This window comes from Dipodomys merriami, unplaced genomic scaffold (assembly GCF_024711535.1).
Source record: "Dipodomys merriami isolate MVZ:Mamm:240054 unplaced genomic scaffold, mDipMer1.0.p SCAF_10, whole genome shotgun sequence".
NCBI lineage: Eukaryota > Metazoa > Chordata > Mammalia > Rodentia > Heteromyidae > Dipodomys > Dipodomys merriami.
The window spans coordinates 30,796,839-30,817,881 of record NW_027202271.1 but is presented as its reverse complement, the minus strand read 5'-3'; the positions used below and the strand labels follow the sequence as shown (position 1 = coordinate 30,817,881).

At 36.5% G+C, this 21,043-nt stretch overlaps 1 protein-coding gene across 2 annotated transcripts in view; it reads left to right on the top strand.

Moving 5' to 3' along the window:
• Positions 1–432: 432 nt before the first annotated feature.
• The window catches only part of Ptprr (protein tyrosine phosphatase receptor type R), a 213,489-nt gene continuing 192,878 nt past the window's right edge, over positions 433–21,043 (top strand). For both annotated transcript variants that reach the window (XM_069988668.1, XM_069988669.1), the window contains exons 1-2: positions 433–779; positions 20,495–20,793. In XM_069988668.1, coding sequence (XP_069844769.1) covers positions 722–779; positions 20,495–20,793 — 357 coding nt within the window. In that variant the 5' untranslated portion in view covers positions 433–721. The remainder of the gene's footprint in view (positions 780–20,494; positions 20,794–21,043) is intronic.

The window sequence follows — 21,043 nt, the reverse complement described above, 5'->3', positions numbered from 1 at the left end:
CTCAGCCCCAGATCTGGGATATGCTGGCCAATCTCCAAACACCTATCCTCATCAGTGGGCTAAATCCACATGTAAGCCAAGATTGGGGACGGGGGGGGGACGGGGCGGGTCACGTCTCAACACTTCCTTCCTCTCCCACCTCTGGGCATGCCCCATCTCATCCCTCTCTACTCCACCACACCAGGGATTTTTTTTTAAATATAAGGACTGTGGGACCTTAATTTCTGCCCCAAGCGAACCCCCGTCGGGGAGCCTGCTCCCTTGACAGCTGCAGCTAAGACCCGGAGACGTGGAATTTGAAACTCCTGTGCAAAGCAAGAGCCGGTGCTGGGCATGCTCAGTAGCCGCAGCGCGTCTGAGCTGGCTGCTGGCTCTGCACTGGGGGCCGCGCTGTTGGGATCCTGGGCTGGCGCGGGAGTGCACTTCCACCGTCACTGCCAGGACTGCGGGCTCTGCAGAAGGCCAGAGCACTCGCCTCGAGATCTCTGAGCGCCTCACCCCCCTCCACCGCCGCCGCCTCCTACTCTCCTTCCTTCTACCCCATCTCCTAGGGAGGTGAAGCTGGTGCTGGTTTCTGTCGGCGCCACGGAAGAGAAGACTCTGCAAACCCCAAAAGAGGAGAGACCCTGCGAAGGAATCCCGGGGATCGAGGACTCGAAAAGCACTTTGCTTGAAGTGGGGTCGCGGCGGAGTTTCTGCTCCACCTCTCCATGCAAGCACTATGCGGAGGGCAGTCAGCTTGCCTGGGCTGTGCCTGCTGCTTCATCTTCACGCTGCAGGTAAGGGGTTGCGGGGCGCAGAGCTGGAGCTGTGGATGAGAGGGGAAACTGCACATGCTTCAGGACTCCAGGAAGAGCTTGCCTCGCTGAGCAAGACAGCAGGACGGGAGCTGTCAGGCGAAGGGGTGGGGGAGGAGGGTGAGGGAATACACCTGTTGGAAGACTGAGACTGGAAAACTTAAGCTAAAATTAGCTATTATTCTCGTATGCATTTTTTAAACCTTGCATGCATCAACGTGAATATTTTTCTATCTGAATCCAGGTTTGCTTCGCCTTCTCTTTCCTTCCTGACTTCCTGCTTCTGTTCGTAGGCTTGTGCACTTGATTGCCCATTTTTTTTTGGCAGGAGAGAGACAAGGCATCCTGCTGGATGGTAGGTTTTCTACTGCAGCTGCTACATTCAGATGATCTGTGGGTTTAGCGAGCGCTCACAGAGGTGCCTGGGCTGTAATCTGATGGACCACAGCGTCGCTCCAAAGGTCGAAATAGACACGGTTCACATGAATGATGCTGCTCCAGGCTCCTTTGGCCCCTGCTCTTGTCACTCGAATTTTCTTAACCAATAAGAGGAAAGGAAAGGTTTAGAACAGGAGCTTCTTTTCTCTTTCAGCACCATGGCCAGCGTCCTCCAGCCCCAAACAGAACCCCAACTACAGTTTGAAAGCTAACAGCCAGCCTGGGGGAACTCACTCTTCCAGGGGCAGTTTTGATGAAGTCTAACCAATAGTGACAGAGACATTATGCCCAAATATAAATAGACCTGATACCAGAATTCATATCAAGTCTCTAACACAAACAAAGCTTTGGAAGTCCTTGGAATTCCATATTTATTGTGACAACAGACTGCTTTTTCTTTAAATACAGAACCTCTGTGCAGTATAGAGGCTGCAGCCTTTATGAGTTTTACACACACACACACACACACACACACACACACACACACACACACACACACACACACACACACACACACACCAAACTAAAACATGGCAGAGAGGTTTTTGGAACTGCGACAACCGTTGTCCATGCTGTAGTCCTGTAGCAAGCAAAGACAAGGCATTTATTTTCCTTGAGTTTGTTTCTCAGACAATCACATGAATTGATTTATTCTTCCAACTCATGTTTACTGAGGGTATACTATGGGCTAGGGGTAAGAAGCCAAAATAGTGGTTGTGAAACCACAATCTTTGTGATACCTCTTAAAAAGAGTGGGTAAGGGTTTTTTTTTCCATATGTAATAATGCGAGTGAACTTCCCTTATTCTAGCTATTGCTATTTCAATGTACTGTGAATTTCTTAAGTAATGTATAGGAGCATTGAAACTATAATTAAGTACACTGCTAATTATTATAATTATAATGTTATATTGTGAGGTTTGCAGTGATTCTTGGTATCTTTTGAAAAATTAGGAAAAGAGCTGTAACTTGGTCATTAAGTTATTTGCAAACAGCTATAGGGAATTCTCTTTTGTTTTACCACAGACAGTCCTTTAATATGAAAAATATGGGATGAAAACATACACATTGGGTTAGTCTGAGTTCCATCATCATTTCATAGTAGTACTGATACAAAATATCTATTACCAAAAAAGCCTAAATTTCTTTCAAGCTTAGTAATGAATTAGCTGAGAAAACATATCAGTGTTTTTCTGAAGCCAATGTACAAGTTTTTTTTAAAGAAGATCCCAGTTAATAAATCTTGAGTAATTATAACTTAAAAGTTATAAATAAACCCAAGATTATGTACATAGAAAACATTTTTATTTATTGTAGATGAATATTTGGGATGAAGAAAACAGACTATTGTTCATCAAATAAGAAACCTGAAAGCCTGTAACCCTAGATTATATCTGGAATTCTGCCAATGGGTATTCTACCACAGCCAACAAGCCAAGCAAATTCATCTCTATTTTGATTTCTTAGTTTGCTAAAAAACAAAAGGTAAAAATAAGATTAGCAACCAATTTGAATTTAAGAAGGCATGTATTTCTCAGATTTTAATTGCAAGATACTGTGTAGAATTTAATTGTACTCATATTTAATACACTGCTTTAGAAAGGTGTTTTATCACAGCAGATTGCCAGTTTAACATTGTAGTTGTCTTGCCAGTTTCATTTTGGATGCATTTTAATTTTGAGCAGTAATTTGTAGGTCACAAGCTGTTATCGGATTAAAATTCATCACAGTTATCTAATAACATTGTTAGGGCTTTTCCTTAGAACTCAAACAAACACAGATTTCTTGATTTAAGCTCCTGTACTTTTAGATAATAAGAAAATGAGTGGGTAGTAGAACAAAGATAAAAGGTTTTCACTTGTTGAATATCTGAGTTTATTGCTTCTCTTCTTCAGGACAAAAGCAGACATAGTACAGAGATAAATTCAATATATTCAAGCTTCTCAACTGGAAAGGTAATTGATCCATTTTGGCTATGCCTAGGTACCAGTAACTACTTTATGCTAAGATAATGACATCTCAGGATGACTTACAAATGGAAGAAATTGGCTAACAAGATGTAAGAGCTCTTCTTAGCTATGTGATGAACTGTTGCCTTTGATATAGCCAACCATGCCTCAAATAATAAGGCAGCAAATTATTTTCAAATTTAGTGCCATCTCCACTAATTTGGCTATACTTTCATATGACTCTGAAGGGAAAGAAAAGGGAGTTCTGTCTGACTGAGTTAAAACAGAGAACTTCTGTGATACGTTGATATAAACATAAAAATAACAATTATATCTTGAATAAACAAGAATGTGATATTAAAGGATTTTAGAGAGTAATATAAAGAGGTTTAAATCACTAGAAAAAACTGCTATTTTGTCATTCAAGAGGATATTGTAATTTCTTTCTCTTTCTTTTTCTTTTCTTTTTTTCCTTCCTTCCTTCCTTCCTTCCTTTTCTCTCTCTTTTGTTTTTGCTTTTCTTCTGGTACAAAAGCTTGAACTCAGGTCCTCAAGGTCTCATTTCACTTGCTTATTCACAGCTGGTGCTCTACTACTTGAATCAAACCTACAGTCTAGCATTTTTTGCTGATTAATTGAAGATGGAGTCTCAAACTTTTCTCCCTGGGACTCGCTAGGTTCACACAGTGATCCTCCAAGTCTCAGCCTCCTGAGTAGCCAGAATTACCAGTGAACCATCAGTGCCAGGTTGTTATCACATATTTCTAGTACCATAAAAACAGAATATTCTATTGGGGATCACATCCTACCTAATAGCTTGTAAAAATTCTGGGATGCATTCCTGACATTCCTTCTTCTACTTCTCAGCCGTTTAATCTTCATTGTGTCATCCTGTTGTTGAACATAATTAAAGAGACTATCATAAGATACAGCATTTATGTAATACTTCTTTTTAGATTTTTAAAGATCTCTTCACTTCTTTTTTTTTTTTTTTCGTCCGTCATGGGGCCTGAACTCTGGGCCTGGGTGCTGTCCCTCAGCTCTCAAGGCTCAAGGCTAACAACCTACCACTTCAGCCACAGCACAACTTCTGACTTTTTCTGCTTATGTGGTGCTGAGGAATCAAACCCAGGGCCTCATGCATGTGAGGCAAGCGCTCTACCACTGAGCCACCTTCCCAGCCCTCTTCACTTAATTTTGATGGGCAGTTATTACTTCCCTCTTTCCTCTCCAGTTATTCCTCAGTTTATACTTTAAGGTCTTCCTCTGGGTATTGCTTCATAGTTGCTGCTGTTTAGAGACTTTTTTTCTGTTATTTTTCTCTCTATACAATCTTTCTGGATATTATCACACATCAAAGATTCCAAAATCCATATTTCTATCTTTGATCTTTCTTCTGAATTCCTGTACTATATTCACAGTTATCTAGGAGTCATCAGACATTCCAGAAGAATCCTACAAACAAAAATGTTCATGTGTAACACTTCCTATCCCTACTACTCTTTTTTTTAAATTTTATTTTATTTTATTTGAGAACATTCTGTACAGAGGGGTTACAATTACATTGGCAGGATAATGCATACATTTCTTACCAAGCATTGCAGCCTCCTCCTTTGTTTACCCTTCACCTCCCTTCCCAGCCTCCCCCCTTCCCCCCCACCCAATCATACCCCCGTCCCCCCCCACATCCCTACTGCTCTTATTGTTATCTTCTGTATTATTATGAATGACACCAGGATCTCTCACAATCACCCGAGCAAGACATGAGTTAATCATCCAAGATCATTTCTTTGCAGTCCTACTTACATCTCAAAGGTCCCCAACTCTTCCCACTAACTCTTCCTCACTCTCTGTGTCTAGATCACTGGACACAGGTATTTATTTCTCTTATAGTACACTATAGTAATCAAGTCCCATCCTTCATAATGTCTTCAGTAAGACTCTTCTAAAATCAAGCACCTAGCCATGTTACCTATCAACTTTCCTTTAAAATAAAATTCAAAGGCATATATCTGTCAAAAACCCTCATAATCTAGTATTTTCCAATTCTATCCTAATCTCCTGTGGTGCCCTTCATTACGCACTACCACTGTAATATGAAGAACAAATTTCTTTTGTTTTGCCATATCTTCAGTTCTTTGTACATGCTTCCTTCATCTTAAAGACCCATACTGTGCTTCTTTTTCTAGATAACTCTTACTCCAACTTCTGTATACCTGTGCCCTAGAACTAGCCTTGTTATCTAGAATGCCATCAATAAATATTGAATGAATAAATATATTCTGGGCATGTTTTATGAATTAAGCCATTATAAATCACATTGTAGTGACAAATAGATTATATCTTTTCTTCATGGCAATAGAGAGAAGAATTGACTTGCTACTGTTCTCTAAATGCAATTTATATTTATTGGTTGCAAAGGAATGGATTTGGGACAGATTTTATTTTAAAGTAGATTACAAAAGAAGTTTGTATTCCATGAGCATGGTGTTACTTGTAGTAATGTAGTAATATGATGTTTTTTCCTAGATGAATAAATATTATTCTATGATTTTCCAGTACTACTTTAGGATAGGAATTAATTTTCTTACTTTAAAGACATAAATTAGATAAGCAATGTAGCATGAGAATGGTACACTCAGGAACAGATTTAGACCATCTCATCCTGATTACTGACTACTATGTAATACCAAATATAGGCCATTTACACATTCAAAATTAATTGGGAATAAATCAAGATGTAAAATAATCCAACTTCCCTTACTCTCCCCAACAAAAATTAAACCATGACAAAAATGTTTAAGAATTTGGGTGGTTGTATACTTCTTACTTCTCTCTTTATGATAGATAATCTGGATAAAAGTATTAAGTTTCTTTGAGTCTAAGTGTTTTCTTTCTTATGGAAATATGCTTGGCATAAAGAGTGGAGATTGTGTTGTGAGTTATTTTTAAGTCCCTTTTGATAAGATATATCAAAATCCCACTCACTGCTATTAGTATTAATTATAACATAGATGGTATATTTTATGATAAGTTTATTGTTAAATCTTTTCAAAGCTACTTTGTGAAGGGAAATTCAAAGAGAGGAAGCTGTTTTCCCTTTAAAGGGAGATTATTTAAAGATCTTCAAAGCATTTATAAATGCTGACACACTTAGAGTATCATTGAAGTCTTCCAGCATAAAGGATAATAGCAATTTTCAAAAAGAAAGATTTAATGGTAAATTATTGTTTTAAGATCAAATGTACTAATGCTTATGTACCATATGCTTCAGTTATAAGTATCTATTATTATAATGATATTTGCCTTAGAAAGACAATTAGTAAATTTATATTATGAACATTAGCATTTTTCATCTAAATCATTTTTACTCATAATGACTATCCAGACTTTCCTTGTAATCAAATCCCATTTGATTTCAATACATTAAGATGATGTGGCAATTAAAATGCAGCTGCATGGGCCAACAGCAAAGCCCAACTAATTGTTCACAATAAGCAACAGTCCAGATCAATATATATATATATATATATATATATATATATATATATACATATACATATACATGCAGTTTCACTGAAACAAGTGCTAAATTCAGTTGTGACATAAATAAATTTCTCTCCTAGTTCAGATCTAAAGCAATGTCCATTTTCTAGTTTAAATGAGAAGAATGGTCGAAGATAACTCTAAACTGCTGGTTCCTTAGGAAAGAGCACTTAAAAGAATATAAGCAGCTCTTAAAGATTTATCATCCTAAACAAGAATATGTACAGAGTAAGAATCCATGGCTATTCACAGTCATAATAATCAATTCTTGATCACGACTGGAGAGAAAATGAAGCAATATTTTGAAGCAATGTTCATAAGTACACTGAGTCAGCACCCATCACTGGTGACATACTTACCTGAGAAAGATGATCAGTAGGGAACATGTCAACTATAACATCATGGTGAGTTAGGTTAAAAGATCATTAGTATAAAAGTGTGGCTTTAAATTATAAGCAACTTATTTTGCTATTTTGGTTCAATATGTTTTCTTCCCACCCCCCTCACTTAGACCTAGATGAAAATTAAATAGCTTAAACAAAGAATGAAACAATTGAAATGGAAGGTAAATGTGATAAGGATTTTAGCAAAACATTATGTAGTTAAGAATTAATTGGGATTTTGTAAATACACCTTCACTGAGTCATTAGGTACCATATAAATATTGTCATTGTTTAAAAACTGGGACAGGTTGGATAATAAATAATCAAATGTATCTTGAAGCAATTTCTCATTCTTTTTGTGTTTGAGCCAATGCTGAAGAAGCAGACATGAGTCCAACCATTTTGTCAGTTGGGTCTTATCTGCATAGATTTCATCTTCCTAAGCATGAACCTAGCCATATGTTCAGGATTTTAGTAGACTACGAAGCTCTAAAACACCTGCCTGTCCCTAGAGTCTTCTTCCCAATGCCTTACTTCAAGTTCCATGTAAATATTGGTCTTAGCACCATGTCTATACCAAACTTCTATTTAAGTAAATGTGAAATACAAATTTCTCCTGAGTTTACTGGTGGTAAGTGACATATACATGAAAATATATAGCATGTATATTAATACCAAAATTCTGAAGTATCTAGTTCCTATTGCATTGCCTTGCTTAAAGGATAAGCCATATTTGTGCATTCAGGGCCAAGTCATCCTTAGGACAGAAATTATTCACACCCCCTTGGCCCTCTCTTGCTGGTTTGGCCCTGTTCTTGCTGGCTTTCTTCCTCATCCCAAATAGCCTTTCTTTTGTTTTTCACATTCATATCTTTGATTGTTAAATCTAGGTGCTGCGTATAGGAAGAAAACATATGGAGCTTGTCTACGTCTAGCATATTTTGCTTAAACAGGATGATCTCCAGTTCTATCCATTATCCTGCAAATAGTATGATTCTATTCTTCTTTACGGCTGTGAAACTCTAAGAGTGAACAGATAGATAGAGGATAGATGGATGGATAGATAGATAGATAGATGGAGTCAAATACTTATACATACCAAGGAGTGGTATAGATGGATCATATAGTAATTCTATTTTTAGGGTTTTTTTCAGGGAGAATGCTTTTTAATGACATAATTATACTTAAAAAATAAAAGTAGGCCTTAACTTATGTAACACAAAGGGACAACAAAACATCTTAGGCTCTAAAATATGAACATGGGTTTGAATCTCTCCTTCTACAATTATTGTTTGTTTAAATTCTCTGTGATTCCCTCCTCTAACCGGTAAAGTAGGTTTAACCTCATGGTAACTACCTTGCCAAGTTGTTTGGAGATTTAAAAAAGGTTCATAATTCCCCACAGCATGAATCCTAGAACACAGAATATGTTCAAAACCTAGTATCTGGTTACACTAAGCAAAAGGAAAGAAATGTAAACATCACCTGATGTGGAAGAAATAATTGTATTGTCAAAGCTCATAGAATTCACAAACTTTATAGACCATGATAATGACAATGTGCCTTGTGAGGGTTAAATGTGTTTGTGACTTTAAGTATCACTATTCGACAATACTGTGAAACGTGAAATTTATATAATCAACTAATCTCAATTTTTAAAAAAAGATAAGAAAAGTGAGTGAAGGGATGGGTTAGGATATGTTAGATGACAATGTTGTCAGACACCTTGTCTTCATATACTGTTTTGTAGAATAGGAACTTCTTTGTACAACTACTTAAAGATAATATTAATAAAAATGCTAAAAAATCTGAAACAAAAATCTAATAGCTGGAAGAGTTATCATATTAGCATGGGAAAAAGTTTCATTGGTGCTAGATTTCAACTCTCCTAAATGAAAAAGAAAAAAGATGTGTCACTCACATCACAAAACGTAAACAATTTTGAACTATTCTGTTTAAAAAATGTCTCATCTTTCTTTTATGAAGAATGAATGCCATGAAAATCAAACTGGAATATCTCCATTAAAAATTACTGATAGAACTTTTGTGTTATAAATTTGAAAATTTATGTTGAAGGACTAAATGCCACTCCCCCCCCCACACACACACATGCAAGATCTCTTTCATATGTGGAATTTGAAAAGATTGAACCCATAAAAGTAGGGAATAGGATAGTAGTTACTAGAAGCTGAATTACAGGGGAGAACAGGGGAGATGATGATGATGATGATAAAATTATACAAAACTACAATTAGACAGAAATAGTTTAAGTCTAGAATAGGCAAAGAGAGACATTGGAGACAGAAAGTGGGTAAGTGATTGTTTGGGGCCAGGTAAGGTGGGGAGGATGGAGTGGAGGGTGAGACGGAAGAATGGAGAATGACTGCGATGGTTATAGATCTTCTTTTTGGAGTAATCAAGCTAAAATTGATGATCAGGATGAGTGTACCATGCCACAAATAAACTAAAAATCATCGCATTGTAGACCCCAAATTGGAAAATTATGTGATATGTGAATTGTATCCTAATAAAGATGGCTTTTTCAAAAATCTAAAGTATATAAAGAAAAGCATTAGAGGTGTGGCTATGATGTTCAAACCTTCTCTAGTGAGGTATCTCTTAGTCTCAGAGCTGAGGATGGGCATGAGAACAAGCCATTCCTGCCTCCCATTCCACAGGCTCTTCTGAACTCACATAGTCACAAATTCCAAGGGACAAAACACCCCAGCTCTACTGCTTATCTTAACTCAGAGAAATACACATAAGAGAGGCCAAAGTTGAAGTCCCACAAGAAGCAGACTTGTGTGAAGGGGTCATGATAAGTATATTTCCCTTTGCCCCTTTGGAGACTTGAAGGCGATTTTATACCCAGTAGAGAACTTCTGTTCAGTTTCAGGGAAAGGTGTACCTTTGTCCCGTAAAGTTAGAGAAGAAGCTTTACTGAAATCAAGAGAACTACATGATATTCCTATGACGGGCCCATTTTTCCATTTTTCTGTTTTAGGGGAAAGTACACATGAAAGTTGAGGTTCTGGAAAGCCAATTTCTGTCTGCCTCGTTATCTCTGTACTTCCATGGTCTACCATAGATCTCCCTCCTCACCCTTCCTCTTCTAGAATATGACATTTATTTCCCTGTACTATCATAAATATGGCAATATTTTCATTTGCTCTGTATTCTGATGTTCACTTTGCTACATTGTAATATAATTCCTGATCTGCCACAAGAAATATTGTTAAAACAGATATATATATATATATATATATATATATATATATATATATATATATATATATATATATATATATATATATTTTGGGGGGGAGTCCGGTCATGGGGCCTGAACTCTGGGCCTGGGCGCTGTCCCTCAGCTCTTCAGCTCAAGGCTAGCGCTCTACCACTTGAGCCATAGCGCCACTTCCGGCTTTTTTCTTTTTGCTTATGTAGTGCTGGGGAATCGAACCCAGGGCCTCAGGCATGCAAAGCAAGCACTCTACTACTGAGCCACCTTCCCAGCCCTAAAACAGATATATTTTGTCTTGAAATTAGAGCCCAGGTTCTCCCAAAAAGGGAAATAGTTTCAAATCTTTTACCTATTTATAAGTAATTTAATTATATTTGAACTTCTTGCATAACAATACATTATATATAAAAAACTGGATTTTCTGAATATACTACTTCATTACCTAGCAACTACATATGAAACTCCATTCCCGGGGCTGGGAAGGTGGCTCAGTGGTAGAGCGCTTGCCTTGGATGCCTGATGCCCTGGGTTCGATTCCTCAGTACCACATAAGCAAAAAGAAAAAAGCCGGAATTTGTGCTGTGGCTCAAGTGGTAGAACGCTAGCCTTGAGCTGAAGAGCTGAGGGACAGTTCCCAGGCCCAGAGTTCAGGCCCCATGACCAGACATTCCCATGAATTCTGCAGTGGTTTTTATTTTTCAGCTTTTCTGGCCATCTGAGCAATTCTCTGCTCTGTACTTCTGCATGTCCCCGAGAGGATAGATGATGATAAAGGTTCTCTCTTAATGACTATGTAGAAGAGGATTCGTTTCTGTCAACTTGAACTCCAACCACCTTTAGTTTGTTTGTTTGTTTGTTTGTTTGTTTGTTTGTTTCTTTCTTTCTTTCTTTCTTTCTTTCTTTCTTTCTCTTTCTCTCTTTCTTTCTCTTTCTCTCTCTCCTCTCTCTCTTTCTTCTTTCTTTCTTTCCTTCCTTTCTTTCTTTCTTTCCTTTCTTTCTTTCTTTCTTTCCTTTCTTTCTTCCTTCCTTCCTTCCTTCCTTCCTTCCTTCCTTCCTTCCTTCCTTTCTTTCTTTCTTTCTTTCTTTCTTTCTTTCTTTCTTTCTTTCTTTCTTTCTTTCTTTCTTTCTTTTCTTTCTCTCTTTTTTGGAACTCAGGGACATTTGCCTGCCTCTGTCTGATATAAATCCCACTTCTATAGACTATTCCTTTTTCATGCTCATGTCTAGTCATATTATCTCAAAGGATACTATTTTAATTGTGTTGTGTTCCACTCTGTAACAGATATTTATCAAATGAAAAATAACTCTATTACAGCTGGAGAAAATCAAGAAACACAAAGCCCTTTCACTGCAATTTTATAGCTACCATATAACACTGGATGGATATTTCCTGAAAGGACTGTCAGTCTGTTACTCCCAGAGTTTTCCACTGTGAAGCTCAACTTTCAATGGATGATATTAGCAGGGGAAGAAAGGGCTTCCTTCTGTATTTACACTGGCTTGAAAACAGGAAACAGAATGTGCAGGAAGTTTAAGGTGGGAATCACAATCAACTCATTTTTTTATTGCGAAAATACTGTACCGAGGGGTTCCAATTACACGGGCAAGATAATGAGTACATTTCTTATCAAGCATTGTTGCCTCCTCCTTTTTTTCCCCTTCTCATTCCTTCTCAACTCATTCTTTTTTTTTTTTTTTTTTGGTTGGTCGTGGGGCTTGAACTCTGGGCCTGGGCACTGTCCCTCAGCTTTTCAGCTCAAGGCTAGTGCTCTACCACTTGAGCCTCAGCACCTCTTCTGGTTTTCTAGTGGTTTATTGGAGATAAGAGTCTCATGGACTTTCCTGGCCGGGCTGGCTTTGAACCTCAATCCTCAGATCTCAGCCTCCTGAGTAGCTAGGATTACAGGTGTGAGCTATGGGCGCCCAGCTCAACTCATTCTTAAAGGCTTGAAGTTTTCCTCTAAAGAAGAAAGGAACTAGCTTATAAATATTAATTTCTTTATTTCTATTGTAGATGCATTGGACTGGTCAAATATGTGAAATGGTTAGCATTAAGGAGTGACACAACACTTCATGTTAAGATTACATTTTTCACCTTTTAGTGACCGATGAACACTGTGGGATCTTAGAAAAAGCAGTCCTGATGTAAGATCTTTTTTATGTCATCATAGTCAAGCCTTTGTGCGTGGGCTTGCTGGCTCACCATATTTATTTGCTTCATATTCTAATATTTTTTCTTTTATTGTAAAGTTGATGTATAGAGGGGTTACAGTTACATAAGTAAGGTAATGAGTACATTTCTTGTTGAATACTGTTATCCCCTCCCATTTTCCCTCCCCCCACTCCCTCTCCCAGGTTGTAAGGTTCATTTCCAATGTAGTGTCTTGTGAGTATTGCTTTGTATTAATTCACCCTTTGTCCTTTGTCTCACCATTCTGTTATCCCCCTTCTTTTCCCCAAGTAAATACAATCTTCGTCATCTACAGAAGTCCTCTTTTATTAGTTTATATAACAAAATAGCAGGTCATAAAAAAGATGAACATTTTTTAAAAACTGGTTATCTCATGTCACAATACAAAACTAATGTGTGTGCACACAAGTACATACATGTACACACATACATTGTTAGAATAGAATGAAAACCTGCAAACTGAATTCTATAAAACTAATTTACATTTACACATAGCTGCAATTGACTCATTCAGAGCACTGAGGGGATTTCTATTCAGATTGGTAAGGAGTGAAAATGCTATGCTTTGGGAGATTATTCTAACAGACCTCAAATGTCATCCTAGGAAGGATGTTGTATTTATCAGGTTTACTGTTGCTCCGTGGTTATTTTTCACTTTAAAAAACTTTGCTTAATTGTTATTACAGAGGTGATGTACAGAGGAATCACAATTACATGAGTCAGGTAATGAGTACATTTGCTTTTGCACAGTGTCTTCTTCTCTTCCCTCACTCTCTCTCAGTCTCTCCCTCCCATCTCCACCCACTTTCATCAGTGTCCAGTGACCTCCATTTTACTTTTCATTTTTAACTTGAGATTGATATTGTAGTGCTATTTGGGGTTATTATTACCAATGTAATTATTGAATATTGGAAAATGGTTATAATGTTAGCATTCATACATCCAAAGATATCACTTCTGGAAATCACTGCTCCTGTAAGGTCTCAGAGTCTCTTTATTGTGCTTATAGAAAGACCTTATTTTTTAAAAAATCAGGATTATGCAAAATCCTTGTAACTGTACTATAGCTTCTCTTTTACTGAAGAGCAATTCCATTGTAGCTTTTAGGATTTATTTTTCACGTAGAAATTCCCAAGAGAAGCCCCTGATCATCTGCATTTATTTTCTTTTACAAGAGAAGAATGAGTTAACCATACTTTTAAAAAATGCTTTTTTTCTTCACAAAATGATCAGACCACAAAGTTAACTTCGTTTGATTGTTCACTTTTTTCAGGTCTCTTTAGAGACCACTTTTATGCTTTTGTTCCTTTTGTAAGTTCCTGGCATTGATTTAAAACTTGCAGTGCAAGGACTTATTCTGAGAGGCTGTACAAAAGACCAGGCTACCTTGTGTATCTAGGAATAACCAATATTGAACTGGAAATAATGAGTCATAATGTACTCTAGCTTAGCAGTGTCATTTCATGCATTCTTCTTTCCTCTGTTAAGGATCTCTTCAGAGACCTATTAATGTCACATCCAGAATACAATTGCAGTTGTGCAATTTTATGAGCATCAAAATTCACTTGTTATTCTCATGTAATTGTTTCTCTATGATACAAAAGAAAAGGTACTTGTATTTTAAATGTGGCTGAGTATTTTGGACAAGCCACTTACTAACAGTTCTGTAAGAGAAGCTCTGTCCTAAATTTTATTTTCAAGGTGATGTACAGAGGATTTACAGACCTTATTACCCCTCCTGCCAGTCCCCTGCCAAGTTGTACAGTTCATTTCCAACATATTGTTTTGTTTGCATTTGTTTGCCCTTTGTCCTTGGTGCTCCATTTTGTTATTCCACTTCCCTTCGTCTTGTAAACACTTTCTCATTTTGTACAAGGACTGTTTCAACCCTTCATTACACTCCTAAAACCTGTAGCCTTTCCATTCCTCTCCTCTTTCTTACGAAATGACATCATCTCATCTACTACAGAGAAAATAGAAACATCAGAAGACAACACCCTCCGCATCTTACCACCAAATAACAGCCACCAGCACACGTTATAATGAAAGAGTATTCCAGTCCAAAGCTTGTACTGCCTGTGTTTTGAGTCATAACCCAACTCCTGCAAGTCTCAGATTACTGATTGATTATTCTAGCTGCTTTCTTCTATGTCTTCCATCAGTATGTCTCAACTAGCTCCTTTCACTTGACAATTGAATGTGCTAAAATCTTTCCCATTTAGAAAAAGAAAAACAAACGAACAAACACAAAACAATGACACTCCCCAAACCCTACTTTCCTATCCTGATAACACACTGTCACTCTTATTTAACACCAAACTTATTGAAAGATTTGTTCACTTTGTTGTTTCTACTGTATCTCCCACTCAGTCCTCATTAAATCTAATTATTAAATCTAACTCCTCCCTCCCAAAATGAAACTAATTTCTATAAGTTTATCCATGTTGGTTTTCAGTAATAAATATTGACATTGTATTATGAGGAAAGATACCTATTGCATAATTTTAGATTAAAAACAGCTTTTAAAATGATATAATATAATGTAGTATAATCTATGATATATTGACTTTTAGGTGTGAAGTTCTATGGACTCATATAACCCCTACCACAGTCTGATGCAGAATAGTTCAATCAGTCTAAAAAAATTCCTTTATTCACTTTTCCTTGATCCTAACTCTGATAACTATTGATTTTTCTTTCACCACTATAGTTTTTTGTCTTTTGGAGATTGTTAAATAAATGTAAAATGTAGTGAAGTTTTGAGACTGTCTGCGGTTCAGCTTAATGCCTTACAGATTCAGCCAGGTTATGAGGATCAACAGTACATTTCTTTTCATTAAAAATACTCCATTGTATCAGAGTTTTGTGGTTTATTTCTCCATTAATCATTTGGAGATCATTTGAATTGTTTCCATTTCAGAGTAATTTTGAATAGAGTTAAGTTGCTGCAAAAATTCTATATTTTATGTGAATCTATTTTTTTAATTCATCTAGAGTAAGTATACAGAAATGGGATTGCTGGGTCAGATGGTAAATATGTGTTTAACTTTGTAAGAAATTGTCAGACTGTCTTTTAGGATGCCTTTGTCATTTGCATTCCCATCAGTAAGGTCTAAGATTTGAATTATTCCCAAATCCTTTCCAGTACTGAGTATTATTATGACTCTGTTTTAGATGTAAGAGGAAATTCATATCACAATTTTAACAGATATTTCCCTACTAACTACTAAAATTGGATGTATTTTCCACACATATATCTTCTTTACTGAAGTATCCACACATTTGTAGTCCATTTTTACACTGGTTTGTTTTTGTTAACTGTTGGGTTTTGAGAGTTCTTTATCTATTCTGGTTACTAGTCCTTTTTCTCTTTTTTTGGATATGAGATTTGCAATTATTTTTTAGTCATTTTGTACAAGTCTTTTCCTTCTCTTGTAAGTACCCTCTATGGAGACTTTTTTTGCGTGATGTCTAGTATATCAACTATTTTTTGTGTATATTGTTATCTAATGTAGTATCTATAACTACTTTTTAAATCTTCGATAATCAAGGTTTTCTATGTTTCCTTCTAAAAATTTTATGGTGGCATTTCATATCTATTATCTTCTAAAATTATTTTTTATATGAAACGTGAAGTGTAATGCTTAGACAAAGGTTTCTTTTCTTGTTTGCAGATGTGGGGGTCAAAGTGCCAATCTCAGTCTACTGTAATCTGTTGCCTGCTTTTTGTCTTCCCCCATCTCTTAATTTATCTGCTTTCTGAATAATGATCTAAAAATGTCCAATTATGAATTCTCTATTTAGTGTTACCTAGTCTACTATTTAACCCATACACTAAAATACCCAAATGACTATATTTTCCTATTTTGCACTTGGATTAAAATATGCTTATTTTCTTCTCCCTAAGTCCCTCTGTTATTGTTTTAGGCATTTGAAATTAATTTATTTTAAATATTTTATTTTTTAAAATTTTATTGTAAAGATGCTGTGTATTATTATTATTATTATTATTATTATTATTATTATTATTATTATTTCTTGAGTGGTAATCTTCTGACCTCTTCCATCGTTCTGCTTCTCAATAGTCTCAGTGTTGTAATTATTTTTAATCTGTTAATGTGCCTTATCAGAAAGTATCTTTCATAGAAACACACAGAAGTATCATTTCTTATCTTGGTTTCTGGAGATATCACAATGAAAATAATTTTCCATATGGACGATTAGTCCATAAATATTCTAAAGCTTCAATAAACTATTCCTACTCTTTTACCATTCTTACTCAGCTACGTTTTCATCACTAACTTGACTCTAAATGTTAAAATTCGATAGTATTCTTTCCTGTACCTTATTCTCTATTATTAGTCAAGCAATTGGCTTTAAGTAATCGTATCTATAATGCATGACTCACAACTCTTTCTTCTCCCCTCCTTTCACATACATACACAAGGAAGCACCCAGTGAACTCACTGTTACCTAAATGTTTGTTAGCTTAATATCTCCACATTGATCGCTAATAGGTATTTCCTTATTAATATTTCCAAAATGTTTAGATTCATAATATTGGGGTAAAGGAGAAGAAAGAGAGGCAGAATTTGATCATAAAGAATGAAGTACTAACTCTAGATTAGGGATTCTACACAAATCTAGATTTCTAGGTTGTATTTACAGAGAGGGTACTTTTGCACCTCTCCCAGGTAACTATGTGCAGGAGGTCTAAGTACCACACTTTAAAAACTGTTCTTCCTTAATGATTGTGGTCAGAGATCTAATTTTATACTGCCCACTAGTTACTCATTACTCAAAGACAAGGAAGAACTAAGTCTTTTTACATAGATGAGGTTGGAAGATTTTAACTATGTTTAACTTGCCTTTTAATTTACATTTATTTCTCTTGTCTAGTAGGCTAATTTAGCACAGGCACATTTGTTAGAGGACTAAACTATTCTTTTTAAATTTCAGTAGCTCTAAAAAGCGTGGTGTGATTGATATATAAAAGAAAATTAAACACACTTCTGTCATTTCTCTGTTGTTCAAATGTCTACTTTATCTGATCAACTAATTTACTTCTTTCTTTTTTCTTAAGATTTGCTGTGAAACCAAGGTGTAAGAATTGCTAGTTTCTGTAGCTTATACTCTCCATGTAGTCTTGTTACCAACATGTATTTTCATCCTTGTTTTTAAGCAATGCTGACTCACCATTGTACCTGAACTTTCACTTAGAGAGATTAAGACAGGCTATTTTCTTAGCACAAGGACTTTTTTCCACAATGTAATAGACAGTTCGAGAATCATCTTCTGGTATGAATAGCTTTTTTGAGGGGGAGGGTGTCCGGTCGTGGGGCCTGAACTCTGGGCCTGGGCACTGTCCCTCAGCTCTTCAGCTCAAAGCTAGTGCTTTACCACTTGAGCCACAGCGCCACTTCCGGCTTTTTTCTTTGTGCTTATGTGGTGCTGAGGAATCGAACCCAGGGCCTCAGGCATGCAAGGCAAGCGCTCTACCACTGAGCCACCTTCCCAGCCCCATGAATAGCTTTTTAAATCATTCAAATCACAATTACATTTCGTGTCGTTTTTGATAAAGCAATAGAAACTAATCATCTGTCTTTAATTCTGAACATATGAAATAGACTGGAACTTCTTTTTAGCCATCAGACTATCCTAGTTTGCAACAATGACCATTGCAGGGTGTTGACTTTGCAATGACAAAGATTTGTTGCCTTGAATGAAATGAGTTGCTCAGATTTAGAAATCCATCCATCATTAGAAACATATAAATTATTATAGAATTCAGAACAGGTACTTGAATGTTATTATCCTTACCACAATTTTATTAATAGAAAATGATGCTAAAATGTACTAGATACTTATTAACTTCCGGACTACAAGGTTTTCATTCATACGTTTATTAAATAATTTGCTAAGTGATAGTTTGATGCCCTAGATGGGCTTCAAAATTCAGAATAGTGAGCAGTTTCCTCTTTTCTCTGAGAAGCAGCCTGTTACTGCCATAGAAAGCTATAACAAAGTGGTTGCCTTGGAGTTGTGAAATAGAATGGCATCCCATTTTTATCCTAGTTTAACTTAGTTCTAAGACACATTTACAGATGGCTGCTTGTTATGGGGAAGGCATATGTGTGCTTGAATAAAAGCGTTTATTCAAGACTCTTCTACCAAATAGAGAACTTCATAAAAACTTGGAGCCAGGCACTGGTGGCTCCGGCCTGTAATCCTAGCTACTCTGGAGGCTGAGATTTTTTTCAAAGCCAGCCAGGGCAGAAAAGTTCCTGTAAGACTCTTATGTCCAAATAACCACTCAAAAACCGGAAGTGGTGCTGTGATTCAAGTGGTGGAGTGCTAACTTTGAACACAAAGAAGCTCTGGGATAGCTCCCAGGTCCTGAATTCAAGTCCCACAACTGACCACAAGAAACAAACAAATAACAACAAAAAAACCAACTTTGTCTGCCATGATAGCACTATTGAAATTCAGTTTATTATTAGGTGAGGTTTGCAGGATTTTGGAAACAAAAGATATAATGTTAAGGGATCAAGAAATAAATCTTATGAAAGAAGGTTAAGTGATTATCTTATGACAATTATTTGTGCAGGTTACTTTGCCATAGGCATCCCAAGGGAAAATCTGAGTACACAGTTTGCAAGGTGCTATATGAATGAAACTACTGTTTGTGATGTACTCATTGCTTATTATGTTACATAGACCTTCTATTTGTGTTTTAATTGTTTTTGCCATAATGATACTCTCTGTGATTCATATATATTATCTATTTCTTCCCAAGGCCAATGACTAACAAGAAAAATACTGTTCAGTTCAATGGATATTTTTATCTAACAGAGACACGAACATGAATTTATAAGTATTTAAGTTTAATTGCAGTCATTAAACCTAAAATAGGAACAGCTAAAACAAGACAAAATAGTCTGAGTGGCTCCTTGAAATGGTATGATAGTTCTAGTTGTGTCAAAAACCAATATCTTTGTATACTATTGCTCTGTTTGCTCCTTCTATCTAGTTCCTTCATACTATTTATGTTTAAGCTGGTACAAAGGAGGAAAAGTGCAAAGCAAGACCATATCACATCTGTTTATATCATTGTTTAATCACTACTATCTTGATCAGATGTCAGTGATCAGTTACAAAGAAAACAGTCTTGAACTAGACTGAGAAGGAAACAATGATTGTTTCCACACAATCATTAAACACAATTTCTGTCCTTAGTAACTTCCAAAAGTTCTGTAAGCATTAAAATTATACATAGCCAACTACAAAACAAACAGTATCAAATAAACATGAAATGAGAATTGTGTAAAATGTTTCATTTAAGCACAAAAAGCTTAAACATAAGAGAAATCTTAATCATTTGTGAAGGAAAGAAGGCATCCTGGAGCAGAAATTCAACCAAGTAAAGAACTGTTGGTTTAGATTTGAAAAAAAAAAAAAAGGAAATTCCTTCAAAAAACAGGTATTAGGGCTGGGAAGGTGGCTCAGTGGTAGAGCGCTTGCCTTGCATGCATGAGGCCCTAGGTTCGATTCCTCAGCACCACATAAGCAGAATATGCTGGAAGTGGTACTGTGGCTCAAGTGGTAGAGCACTAGCCTTGAGCTGAAGAGCTGAGGAACAGCGCCCAGGCCCAGAGTTCAGGCCCCATGACTGACAAAATAAGTAAATAAAAATTTAAAAAATAAAATAGGTATTAGAATGACTGATAAATAGTTTTCCAAACTATACTGACACCTAAAAAACCTGAAATGCCTTCGTGTTCTCTCTTTACTGGGGATGACAAAGCAGGAAAGAGGAGAATGAACAGTAAATGCCCTCAATCCTTCAAGTCTTCAATCCTCCCAAGAGAGAATAATTTGCTTATCAGATTTTCCACAGGCATTACTGAATTGGATCTTTGATTTTTCTTCATGTCTTATGTCTTTCAGGGTGCTTTTCAGGAAATAATGATCACTTTTTGGCAATTCCTCAGAAGCAGAGTGGCAAGCCACTATTCATTTATCACCGTTCACAAGATATTAAGAAGAGTCTGGATATCCATCCACAAAAGATAAATAAGCATAGGTACCATTTCTCTTCTGAAGCTGACATAAGCAAACGTCACCAGATTGCCAACTCAGCATTTCCCAGATCTGCCGGTGACCCATCTCTTAATCTGTTGGCTATGACAGGGCAAGAACTTGAAGTGGAAAATCTTCCAATCCCAGCAGCAAATGTGATTGTGGTGGTAAGTGTCACTTTTAATAGGTGCTGATGCTAACATTAATGTAGTTGACGTTAGAAAGAAAAAAGTAACTAACTCTACATATTTACTATTGGATCTCCATGGCTATTTATCATAACACCTCTCACTCTCTGATATTTCTTCTTTGTTACTTAATGGTTGTCTGTTTCCTTCCTCCAGTAAACTCAGAAAACTTGTCCATATCCATGGTGCATGGTAGGTGCTTAATAAGAATTTGAATTATAATTTACTT